Source organism: Myotis davidii, unplaced genomic scaffold (assembly GCF_000327345.1).
Source record: "Myotis davidii unplaced genomic scaffold, ASM32734v1 scaffold914, whole genome shotgun sequence".
Taxonomy (NCBI): domain Eukaryota; kingdom Metazoa; phylum Chordata; class Mammalia; order Chiroptera; family Vespertilionidae; genus Myotis; species Myotis davidii.
In genome coordinates this window covers 1,275,554-1,288,883 of record NW_006285484.1, presented here as the reverse complement: position 1 = coordinate 1,288,883, position 13,330 = coordinate 1,275,554, and the positions used below count along the sequence as shown (strand labels likewise).

Sequence of the window (13,330 nt, the reverse complement as noted above, 5' to 3'; positions counted from 1 at the left end):
GGTACATGCCCTTGACCGGAATCAAACCTGGGACCCTTCAGTCCGCAGGCTGACGCTCTATCCACTGAGCCAAACCGGTTTCGGCTGTAATGTATACATTCTTAAATATTTTAATAGTAATTGTCTTTAAGATTAAACCCTTAATTGACGGATTTAATATAAAATTGATTAATTATATGCCACAAAGAAATGATTTAAAAATTCTGAGCATTTTGGGAAATATTTTCATGAAAGGCATTTACAAAATAAGAAATGAGTAAGAAATGCTGATGTGATATATACTTTATTACAGTGATATTAATGATGATTTTCATTTCCAAGTATGAAATATTTCAGGGAATATGTGAAAACTATAAGCTGAGTACAGTGACCCGTTAGCCTTTTTTTCTTAAGAAAAAGGCTCGTGTAAATATTTAGAAGGCTTGAAATTGTCACTAAGAAAAAGACTGAAATGCCTTACAGTGAGTTTTAGATGTACTTAATAGAGAAATCAATTCATTTAAAGCCAGTCTGGCCCGTGTGGCTCTGGTTGAGCGTCGACCTATGAACCAGGAGGTCCTGGTTTGATTCCCAGTCAGGGCACATCCCTGGCTATGGGCTCGATCCAGGGGCATGTGCGGCATGTGGGAGGCAGCCAATCCATGATTCTCCCGCATTACTGATGTTTCTATTTCTCTCTCCCTCTTCCTTCCTCTCTGAAACCAATAAAAAATATTTAAAATTTAATATAAAGCCAGCTATTAATATGCTACTCACCTGCATGTTATTCAAGAAAAGAAATAGATCAATATACAAGAATACTTAAATTTTTATTTTTTGTTGTCTTGAAGATAGTGACTAAAAAATTAAAAAGTATTTCTCTAGCCTGGCTTCTCACTTGTATCATGAAGGTGATGGCACAAACATTAAGTGTTTCATATTCTTCATGTGCTTTCTAGGCTGGGTATACACCCTATATACTTGTTATGCTTTTCCCACTATCCCAACTGAATAGTGTCATGCACCCCCCGCCTCCACCCAGTATGTAGTTTAAATCCTAAAGGAGAAAGCTGGATCGCCTAGTTTTCCCCAATTTTATTCCTTTCGTTAAGCCAGTTCAGAAACAGCAAGTCTTCTCCATTTCACTTGTAGCTCTGACACAGAGCAGATCTGTGTGATGCCAATGTCTTTGTACTTCTGCATGCTGGAACAAGCAGCCCCAGGAGTGTTAAAAGGCCCTCAAAGAATCAGGAGTAGTATCACCTCTAATATAAAAGAATTAAAAACATCTAGTTCCAAATAGTCCCTGAGCACACTATTCACTCCAGCAAGAATCTCCAGAGAGGTAATGAATGAAAGGCACAGTTTCTCCAACTTGAGGACCACTGAATATCATAGTACTAGAGCTGGTAATTAACTAGCCAGGCTAATCAAGGTTCTAATTCATGACATCCACCTCCCACTTTTAAATCTTGTACAATGGAAAGAGTCTGGTGCTGGATGTAAACAGTTTAGACTGCAGGAGAGGCAGCCGGAGTACAACCTTCCACAGAATATTCAGGAGTGAAGGAGAGCTTCAGGACTCCTCTTCCTCCTTTTCCAGGAACTCTGACAACGTCCCGTTGTCAATAGGAATGAGTAAGTATTCCACTCCATCAGTTCCCTAAAAGATGTAAGAATACCCTGATGTTAGTCATTTGTAAGATAAATTTGAATCCTATCATAGTTTAAAAAATGGATTTAATATTTTATATAAATTTGGCAGTATAAAAGTTAAGGGGAAAGGGCACACAGACACACACACACACATATTTAAAATACATTGAGTTTTTAGTTAGGCCACTTTCTAGTGGAAAAGAAGTCTAGCGGGTAAATGGATTATTTTCTTCCTCCTCCTTTATAGAATCTTATACTATTGATTTTTTTGTTCTTTAATTTCCCTTTCAACTGGGTCCATTCCATTGGTTTTAAAATACATTTAGTATCTCCCATTATTAAGTAACCTCATTCTTTTCCATCTATCACCCAGCCTCGGCACCTTTTCAGAGAGTTGTCTAACAATGGTGGTCTCCATTTCCTCACTTCTCCCTCAACCCAGTCCAACCGAGCTACTGCCACTATTATGTCACCAAAAGAGCTTTTATTTAGATTGGTGATTTTCAACCTTTTTCATCTCATGGCATACATAAACTACTAAAATTCTGTGACACACCCAAAAACATTTTTTTGCCAATCTTACAAAAATAGGTATAATTTTGATTCATTCACTGGATAGCTTAATTGTATTGGCTGTTGTCATTATTTTATTTGACAATCTAAGGGAAAAGAGATCAGTGCCCCTGACTAAATAGTCAGGTATTACATGTTTTAAACATTCTTGCGGCACACAGTGTGCCGTGACACACCTGCTGAAAATTGCTGGCTTATACCAAGGGATTCCATATGCCTAAACCTAACCATCTGTTTAGTCCTCCTCTACTGGCCGCTCAGCAGCACCTGACTGTACTTCCACACTGAACAAGCATATTTGCAAACAATTGGCTCCAGGAGCATCAAAAGGCCTGTTCTGCAGACCGTTCTTTTTCTTAAAACATGTTTTTCTTGGCTTCTGTAACATCATGTCCTGGTTTTCTTCCTCACTCTGGCTGTTTCTCTTACCTTGCAGGCTTATCTTTTACTTGGCCATTAACTGTCACACTTCTAGGCTTAGTTCCTGGCCCTCTAATCTCACTACCTTATCTCTGTACAGAGCTCAAATGGCCCACTGCCTAAATGGGTCCTTGACTACCATGGAGCCTTAGTAACACAATTGGATCTTGGTCAGAGGCATCCTTGTCCTTAACAAGCAATGCTCTTCCTGGAATATAAAGCTGTAACAGCAAAGTCTCACCTTCTTGGTTCTTATAAGCTTGTGGTCCCTAAATTCAGTTAACTGGGCCCGAAGTGTCAGATCACTATTGACAAGGAATGCCTCCCGACACTGCTGGTAAAAATCTTGAAAAGCAAGTCCTGGAGAGTTGAAAAGCAGATGTGAACATAAGTCAGCATTTCGGATAGAACCCCATATACAAATACCCACATCAAAGAGCACAGAGATAAAGTGCTGTGGCCACAGTATTGCAAAGTAGTCATTAAGTGTTGATTTAAAACCAAGGTAAGTGCCTCTGGAAGAAGCAAAACTAGAGAATACTGTGGCTTTTATTTTTTAAACAAAAATAATTGGTTGAAAATAGGCAACTGTGACCAAGTGTTGCACAACCCTACAGGCAGTTTTAAATAGTGTGAATAAAGTTGACTATTAAAGAGGGAACTAACAAGTATGTCATGAGAGCTGAACGATTATTAAAATGTTTAACACATTATTTTTACTCAAAGGGAAAAAAAATCTCCCAAGATGCCCAATGTATGAAATGTATGTAATTGGTAGACACACATCCATAGTTAGCACACGAAATTTAAAAAGCAAGTGGGGTTTGCCTCTCAATAGGGTTGTGAGGATATTTGCTATGTGGCAGACACCAGGATCACAGAGCAAACCATTTATTCACTGCTGTGAAAAACTGCAGTGCTATTAGATTCCAGAAAAAGGAATTTATGGGGTGAAACAAAAGTGACACAATTTAATATAAATATTGAATACCTAGGTAAGAAGGGTTATCCTGGTTATCCAGCTGATACTTTATTAGTAGCCTGAAAATCCCCCTAGAGAGAAAAACACACAGGAGCTCAAATCCAGAATGTTAACATCAAAAGATAATAGCTAGTAGTAAAGTACATGAAGGGAATATGGAATACTTGGCTTGTCTATGCTAGCTTCTGTTCCTTTCTCCAAGGAATATTACATACTGGCCTCATCATTGATGTTTCTATCTCCCTTCCTCTCTGAAATCAATAAAAATTAAAAAAATGAAAGAGACCTGGGTTCTAGCCCTAGCTCTACTACTAACTAAGTAAGTAAATAGATAAAAGAAACTGTAGTTTTCATTCTTACCTTGCATTAGGGGTAAGGCTTCGTAAGACATGAGTTAGGGAACTAAGTGGTAGTGATCCAGACTGTTTAACAAAAAGAGAATTCTCATAGGAGGTTTCTTCAGTATAAGGACTGTACGTAGTGGTTTCATACCAGAGCCAGTTATAAAGACTCTGCTTTACATGATCCCACACTAAAGCACAAAATCAAAGAAATAAAAACAATTATTAATTATTCTCATGTTGTCCCGTTACTAAATTCTACTCCAGGAAAGAATGAGAAAACATTAAATAAAAAATGAATCCTATAAACTTTTGTTTTTGCCATTTTCCCATCCAAATCAGTACCTGACAATCTCATGATCAATCAGCATTTGAACCTTCATTAGTATGTTAAATACAAGTTAAAATATATTAGTGCTACCACGGCATTCTTTTAAAAAGCTTGAATAATTTTTTAAAAAATATATATTTTATTGATTTTTTACAGAGATGAAGGGAGAGGGATAGAGAGTCAGACACATCGATGAGAGAGAAACACCGATCAGCTGCCTCCTGCACACACCCCCCTCCACACTGGGGATGTGCCCGCAACCAAGGTACATGCCCCTGACCAGAATCGAACCCGGGACCCTTGAGTCCACAGGCAGGCGCTTTATCCACTGAGCCAAACCGGTTAGGGCAAGCTTGAATAATTTAACATTTTGTTCAATAAGATTATCACAGTCTCTAAACTAAACTGCATAAAATAAATGTTGCAATACCTCAGAGTAGAAAAAGACCAAAATAACAGTTGAGTCTCCTCTCTTTCGAGGTTTAGGTGTAAAACACTTACTTTAGAACCTGAATTTTTATTTCCAATAATTATGTTCTAAGTCAGATTGAGGACACCTAGATTCTTGGCTACCTGTGTCTTTAAAAATACAACAAAAATAAAACTGTACTAAAAATTAAAAATGCTGTGACAACATTAAGAAAATTAATCTTGTAAGACTGATATCTCAAGAAAGAAAAATAGTTATATTTAACTTACTGAGAGGAGCATTGAGGTGATCAATAGATGCTATAAGATATACGTTACGTAAAGATGACAACTGTGCAATAATTTGCTGGCTTTTGTCTCCTCTCAACATTTGGCTATCCAAATTGTGGATAAGAAGGAAGAGTTCTAAAGAAGAATCTAAAAAGAAAAATAATTCAATTATTATTTGCAATGAGTATTTGTGAAATCCCCACCACATACAATATGGGTTAAAGAATATATCGAAGGACAAAGTAACTATTGCTTAGGAATATACAATTTATTTGAAAATATGTCAGTCATTCATAAAATAGGCAAGACATTATTAAACTCTTTAAAAAAATAAAATTAATTGAAAATCAATAGGGAGTAGAGTAATTAGACTTAACTGGAATGGTTAGCACTTGAATCAGACCATAAAGAAAGCCATTTTATTTATTTTTTTTATTTATTTATTTTTTTTAAATATATTTTATTGAGTTTCCACAGAGAGGAAAGGAGAGAGTTAGTTAGAAACATCGATGAGAGAGAAACATCGACCAGCTGCCTCCTGCACACTCCCCACTGGGGATGTGCCCGCAACCAAGGTACATGCCCCTGACCGGAATCGAACCTGGGACCCTTCAGTCCGCAGGCCGACGCTCTATCCACTGAGCCAAACCGGTTTCGGCAAGAAAGCCATTTTAATAAGGTATAGGTAATAAGGCAAGATGCATATAGATTGGAGGTGAATCTGTGCATGATGAATTGCAAGGTTGGAGTGGAGGGGAAAGAAACACAAGAAAGAAGAGAGAGAGAGAGAGAGTGCTCGTTAAGCATTAAGATTTAATATAGAAAAGCCTTATTATCACAACAGCCGAAGGAGATAATAAAAGAGAGGGGGAGGCTTAGGATATTATTGCTCAAGGAATCAGGAAAGTGAGAGAAGTAAAACATAAGTCAGTGAGGGAAGAATTTGGAGGATGAAGCTCTCAACACCATCCAATACTGCAGATCAAGATAAAGGATGAGCCAAGGCCGATGTTTAGTAAAAAGGAAATTACAGGTGACCTTCAAGTATACAGCTTAAGTAACACAGAAGAAATTAAGAAGGAAAGAGGTAAAGAGCAGAAGGCGGATGTGTCTTTAAAAACTCTAAAATCATATTGAAATAGGAAAGTAAGATAGCATGGAAGAGTAGTAGAATGAGGTAATTGTTTCCCTAGGATTTCTGGAAGAAGTCCTATACATATTTTTAAAAGCTGTTTGTAAGTCTCTCAGGAGTTGATAAGAAATGGGCATTTGGTAGTTATGATGAAGGATGAGCTCTTTAGAGAGAGTAAGTACATTTCTCTTGCCCTGGGGATAGAGGGACAAGAGAGACAATATAATGACAAAAATTCTGAGATGACACATTTTCAAAGACTAGGGTTCCTTGAATGCAAGAAGCCATCAGTCAAAAATTTTAAAATATACATAAATATAAATTACACATAAATAACATACTATATTTACAATTGTAATTACATATAATTATATAACAAATATACACTGAGTGGCCAGATTATTATGACCACCTGACATTTGTAGGCAAATTAGCTATAATTTCACGCTGAAGTTGCTAGAGGGCCAGACCATTATAAATAGGGAAGCAGGCTGTTTACCACGACAGAAGTGATTTTTTTCTGAAAATATGGGTAAACGATGCGAGATTTTAACAGCCTTTGAACGTGAGATATATTTGAACATGAGTGGCCAGATTATTATGACCACCCCTCAGTATAATGAAGTGAATTGCCTGCAGTGGAGGGGGGAGAGCCTCCCGGCACAGCCTCTGTGCTCACCAGCGGTGAGCCTGGCTTCTGGCTGAGCTGTGTTCCCCCTGTGGGAGCGCACTGCCCACCAGGGGTCAGTGCCTGCATTGAGCATCTGCCCCCTGGTGGTCAGTTTGTGTCATAGCCACCAGTCAGTCTTAGTCATTTTGCTGTTAGGGTCAATTTGCATATTACCCTTTTACTATATAGGATAGAGGCCTGGTGCACGGGTGGGGGCCAGCTGGTTTGCCCTAAAGGGTGTCCCGGATCAGGGTGGGGGGCCCACTTGGGTGCCTGGCCAGCCGGGATGAGGGGCTGATGGCTGTTTTCAGGCTGGCCTAGCCTACAACTGAAGCTGCCAGTCTCTCCTTTTTTCTTTTTTTTTTAATTCTGGTATTTATTTACCTTCTGCAATTGAAACTTTGTTGCGGCTCCAGCTCCGAGGCCGGCTGGCTGAAAGCAGGTATCTGGAGTTTGTTAGCTTCTATAATTGCAACATTTTTTCTTAGAGAACAGCTCAGAGGACGGCAAGGCAGGCAGGGAACCTTGGCTTCCTCCATCACTGGAGCAAGCAAGCTTCCTGTTCACTTCAGCTGCCTGGCTGCTGGCTGCCATCTTGGTTGGCAGTTAATTTTCATATCGCCCTGATTAGCCAATGGGAAGTGTGACGGAGGTATGGTCAATTACCATTCAAAGGCTGTTAAATCACGTTGTTTACCCATATCTTCAGAAAAAAATACTTCTACTGTGGTGGTAAACAAGCTGCTTCCCTATTTATAATGGTCTGGCCCTCTAGCAACTTCAGCGTGAAATTATAGCTAATTTGCCTACAAACGTCAGGTGGTCATAATAATCTTGCCACTCAGTGTATATCACAAAAACATGTATTATATATACAATATGTATCTAGTACATATATGCATATATATGAAACGACTTTGGCATCTATTTTAATGAGCATAAAAATGATACCAAAATTACCCATCAAATCAAGCATAACAAATTACTCCTTCTAATTGTTAAGCAATGACTGACTGACAATTGTTAAAGCCTAAATAATTTTATTTCTAATTTTCTGAAATGCTCACATAACCAGAAAATTCACACCAAAAAATAACAAAATAAAAGTTTTTCTCCATTCCATATTTTAGTATATGAAATTACTGAAATGCAATATTTACTCAGAATAAATAAGAATTTTTAATAAAAATATTAAATATAAGAGTATCACATAAAATGTACCAATTGACTGGAGGCACTTTACAATCACCAATGAAACCTGAAAATTATTCTGAAATAAAAGGCTTTGGCTAGCCCTAACCGGTTTGGCTCAGTGGATAGAGCGTCGGCCTGGGGACCGAAGGGTCCCAGGTTCGATTCCGGTCAGGGGCATGTACCTTGGTTGTGGGCACATCCCCAATAGGAGGTGTGCAGGAGGCAGCTGATCAATGTTTCTAACTCTCTATCCCTCTCCCTTCCTCTCTGTAAAAAATCAATAAAATATATATATATATATTTTTTTTTTCTTTTCTTTTTTTTTAAAAAAGAGGCTTTGGCTTATAAAAAAATCAAAGTAGTAGTAATAATTTTTTCTTGTTAGGTAACTAGTGAAGTTCATAGAAAAAGAAAACACAATTATTTTAGAGTAATCTAAATCAGCATTGAGAAAAGGAAAAATAATCCTCATTTGTATGTATACTAATACATGAATAAGTAAGTGTATGCTTAGCTTCACCCTAAAACTAGAGCATCTACTTTTTGTTACCTTCTTTAAATTTGTTTATTATCCAGTCTAGTTGATCCAGTACATTTCGGAAAGTACCCATATGATCGAGGACTTCTTCTGTTATAGAATTCAGGATCTGTATCATAGAAGTGCAAGAGGTACATAAATTATAAGTTATTCTGCATAAAAGATAAATACAATTAGCAAATCAATCCTTTTTTATAAATTAAAAATGAATTTAGATTTCCCTCCAAGTATGAAAAAAATTACTTTTTAAAAAATGCTACTGGGCCCTGGCCAGTGTTCTCAGTGGTTAGAGCATTGGCCCTCAAGGGTTCGATTCCTGGTCAAGGGCATGTACCTGGATTGCAGGTTCCATCCCCGGCCTCAGTCAGGGAGACAACCAATCGATGTATCTCTCTCAAATCAATGTTTCGCTCTCTCCTTTTCTCTCTCCTTCCCCCCTCCCTTCCACTCTCTCTGAAAATCAGGTGAGGATTAGCAAAACAAAAAAGTTTCCTGGTACTTAAGTATATCTATCTTCATAAATATATATATATATATATATATGTATATATATATATATATTGCATAAGTTAGAGCTAAAAGGAAGAAAACATGGAATAGCAAAGATGTAAAGATAATAAGAGGGATGCAACAAACCCTACCCCCCAAAAAATACCCCCAACAATATGAGAAATATTAGAAAACTATTGATTTATCAAAGGAAACATAACAGAAACACTGACATTTTTAGAAAGGCATACTACATCAGTTAATATCCAGCACCCAAAAGGTTCATATTAATTTTCAAATGATGAAGAAATATGAACATTTGGAGTAAAAATTACCTATAAATTATTACAAAATATGAAGTATTACTTATATTTTTATTAGAGTACCAAAGTGACATAAAAGCCTAATAAAAATTGAAGTCCCACATAATCCTGTCCTTCAGAGAAATATTATTAGTATTTGGTACAGTACACAAAGCTAACTTTTCTCTAAGATTTAATACATTATCAGTTACAAAGTAGGAAATTCAAAGATGGGGATTCAAAGCTAGAACCTTCTGAGTCTAAGCTCATCATCTTAATTAAGCAGTATGCAATCCTACTGGTAGGAAGTCTAAAAACAAAAACTGAATACTCCAGAATGAGAAGTAGCAACCTCATTAACGTGGAGGTACAGACTGGCAGGAGATATGCTGTGGTTCCTTTTAACATTTTTGAAACTTACAGATTTCACACTGATTCCAGGAAAGAAACCATTGATGACAATATGAATGGAATCTTGCAGCATGGTGGCTCGAAATCTTTCTAGTAAATCTCTCTTAGAACCCAAACCATAAAGCACAATGTTGAACCCCAGGCTGTTAGGGAAGATAGCATTCATAAAATTAAAGTTCAGTACCTGTTATTGCCAATTTTACAATCAACCAGTTTCCTTATTTAAAGCTTATAAAAAAATACAGAAGAACTGGGATGGCTAAATAACTATAATGATTCCCAAATTGTACAAGGTAAAAGCACAATTTTATTATTAGTACACAAAACTTAAGCGTTCCAATTTTAGTAGCTCTCTCTCCAGCTCATACTACTTTCAACCTGCAGATGCTGGGGGTAGAAGGACAACATGGAAGGTGCAAGGCACTAAAACGTTTCACAGGCTGCAGCAGCCTTTTAATTAGTAGATTAAAATGGAAAGGTAAGCAGGGGCTAGGTCACAAAGGTCTTGGTGAGTCAACTGACATTAATTAGATTTTATTCCCAAGACTATGAGCATTTACTAGGAACTAGTCAGCTGGTAACTGAAAGGTTTTAAGCAGGAAAGTAACATGTTCTTTTTAGAAAGATCACATGGGCTAATAGGAGGAATAGATGAGGAGGGACAAAACTGACTTGAATTAGGTGTCAAGGAGAAAAATGTAAGGTGTCAAAAGCTATATAGGTGAAATAAATAGGATTTGGAGAGTAATTGGCATAGACAACTTTACATGAATGGGGTGGACAGGAACTGTGCCAGGCAGCAGGAGCAGGTGGGAATGATGGACTTAAAATGAGTTAAATTTTATGTACGTTGAATTATTTACAGGGACATCCACATGGAAATCTCCAATATTCAGATATCCGTGTCTACTGCTGAAGATTGTGATCTGAGCTGGGCTGGGCTGGAGATAGAGTTATGAGAGTTATTCACATACAAAAAGCAACTGAGGCCAAGAGAGTGAATGAGATGAACCAGAACACCACGCACTAGGGGTCAAGCTAAAGTTCAACTCCATGGTTGTTTATGGAGGTCAGTCAGAAACAATATTTATGTGCTGCTCTGTGGCAATGCAGGATAGCCTAGAAATAAACAGAAGAGAGATAAATCCAAAGGTAGAGATTAGCAAGGTAGAAATGGCAGAAAAAAAAGAAGGGAAATCAGAGAGGTAGCAAATACTCAAGTAGTTAACTATGAGGTATAGGCTGGGAAGCAAAGCAAATCAAGTTATAGAAGCTGACATACTAGAAGAAAGAAGAAGGGGGGTTGGGGAAGGAGATCAGAGTGAAGAGCTGCTTTGTACATTTGTAATGACAGATCATAAAGTGTTACTGAGAGGAGCTGAGGGCCTACCAGGGAGGATAATCATTCTCTTACCAGCATAACCCTTTGACCTGTTATTGGCAAATTAATTAAATTTAGAAAAGACAAATTTCTAGAAAACTAGAATTTCTGAGCAGAGCCATACAATAATGACTGTCCACATTTGCATCATAAAATTGAAAAAACACCTATTTTTTCAAATTTTTATTTATAACTAAAAATATATATCAAGCTTATGCAAAAAGAAAATTAAATAAGTTAAATTACTTTGATTTTAACACAGGCATATATAAATGTACATTATTCTTTATTTTACAAGGGTTTGCAATGATGATAGTACTTACTGTAACTGCAACATCCATTTATGAAACAATTGTTCATATTGTTGATTTAGTTGTTTAAGTTCAGCAGAAAAGGAAGGAGAAACCTTGCTCAATAAGTTACGCAGAGTTTGCTTTAAAAAAAGGAAGAGAGGGAAGAAAATCACTTTCAAACCACAGACATCAAATTCATTCAAACTAAATATATTTTCTTACAGGTAGAGGTTAGGAGACATTAATTTGGTAATGAGTGCATGAACTGAATATATATAATATCTCAGATATAATTTAAATATCCTATCTAATAACAGACAAAGATGCAAATTGACTATACCTTCGCTATGCCCACCATTGGCTAATCAGAGTGATATGCAAATTAACCACCAACAAAGATGGCAGCTAATTTGCATATACTGGCTGGGAGCGAAGACTGAAGACTCCATAGAAGGAAGCCAAGCAATGAGCCCAGGTAGTGGAGATGGGCAGGAGAAAAGTGGCAGAGAAGGGTGGGGTAGGAGTGGTAGAGAAGGGTGGGGTAGGAGTGGCAGAGAAGGGCAGGGTAGGAGCAGCAGAGAAGGGCGGGGTAGGAGTGGCAGAGAAGGGCGGGTAGGAGCAGCAGAGAAGGGAACAAAGCCCTATTCTTGCAGGAATCTTCCTGCAACAGGCTTCTAGTTTGTTTATAATATTCTTTTGGGTACAAATATGTGATAGCAGTAAAGAATTTGCTAAGTTTTCCCCCAGAACCATTTACATGATTATAAGCAGACATTAATACCATCTCTTCCTTGGAACAGTTTGGCTTCTTTTTTTTTTCCCCTTTTCACTGAATTAATCGGGTGACACTGGTTAACAAAATTATAAAGGTTTCACAACCTTTGCACATTTCCACAACACATCATCTACACACTGTATTTTTTGTTCACCACCCCAAATTAAGTATCTATCACCATTTATCCCCCTCTATCCTCCTCCAGCTTCCCCCACTCCCCTATTTGTCTTCTTGATATATGTTTTCAGCTACTTTCTGATCTGAGTCTCAATACCAATACACCAGGTCACAAAACACAAATAACCACACAGCACTATGTCATCCAGGTCACAGAGACTTACCCTATATTTTCCTCTTTTCTGTAGGTTCAAAACTGTTTTTAAAAACCCCAAACACCTTAGAAAATTGCACTAAAATCTAGCTTGCAGAGAATAATAAATCTTGATACTCTCTGAACTAATAATCACCTCTTTCTTCTTAGATTATCAACCCCACTTTCTACTGAAAGATTCTCTCTCGAATGGTTCTGTCTCCTCTCTAAGAGAGACATCAATAGCTATGTGTTATTTCTCATAACATGAGATGCTGGAACATAGTATATAGAACCTGTATTGCACTGAGCAGGTTTTCCATAATATCAAGAAGCAAGATATCATCTGCTTTTTGCAAGGTTTGTAACTGAGAGAGTCAGGTCAATTGTTTTATGAACAGTGTGAGGTTTAATAAATATGTGGCTTAAATGAATAACCAAGATTAATGGTACATGGATATCAAATAAACCATGACTCTGATTATTATAGATCCTGAAGAAATTATGAGAAAAAATGTGTAATTATAGTCTGCCAACTAGAATTCTAACCCAGTGAAACATCTATATCTACACTAATAAAAGAGGAACAGGGTAATTGGCATACGACCGCTACCCTTTTCATTGGCTAATCAGCAAGATATGCAAATTAACTGACAGCCAAGATGGCGGCCGGCAGCCAGGCAGCTTGAAACTAACATGAGGCTTGCTTGCTTCAGTGATGGAGGACTCCAACATTCCCCGCCTGTGGCTGCAGGCCTCTGAGTCTGCAGTTTAAAAACTCTGTAACAAATACCACCGGGCTTCAGCCAGCAGGATTCGCAACATTGTAAGCAAAGGCCAGAAACCTACTTTCA

At 37.6% G+C, this 13,330-nt stretch overlaps 1 protein-coding gene across 2 annotated transcripts in view; it reads right to left on the bottom strand.

The window, feature by feature from the left end:
• Positions 1-264: 264 nt before the first annotated feature.
• The window catches only part of ORC2 (origin recognition complex subunit 2), a 29,465-nt gene continuing 16,399 nt past the window's right edge, over positions 265-13,330 (bottom strand). For both annotated transcript variants that reach the window (XM_006756258.2, XM_006756259.2), the window contains exons 11-18: positions 11,422-11,531; positions 9,728-9,860; positions 8,528-8,624; positions 4,982-5,128; positions 3,971-4,142; positions 3,620-3,681; positions 2,870-2,988; positions 265-1,642 (exon numbers count right to left, since the gene is read on the bottom strand). In XM_006756258.2, the coding sequence (XP_006756321.1) occupies positions 1,556-1,642; positions 2,870-2,988; positions 3,620-3,681; positions 3,971-4,142; positions 4,982-5,128; positions 8,528-8,624; positions 9,728-9,860; positions 11,422-11,531 (927 nt within the window). In that variant the 3' untranslated portion in view covers positions 265-1,555. The remainder of the gene's footprint in view (positions 1,643-2,869; positions 2,989-3,619; positions 3,682-3,970; positions 4,143-4,981; positions 5,129-8,527; positions 8,625-9,727; positions 9,861-11,421; positions 11,532-13,330) is intronic.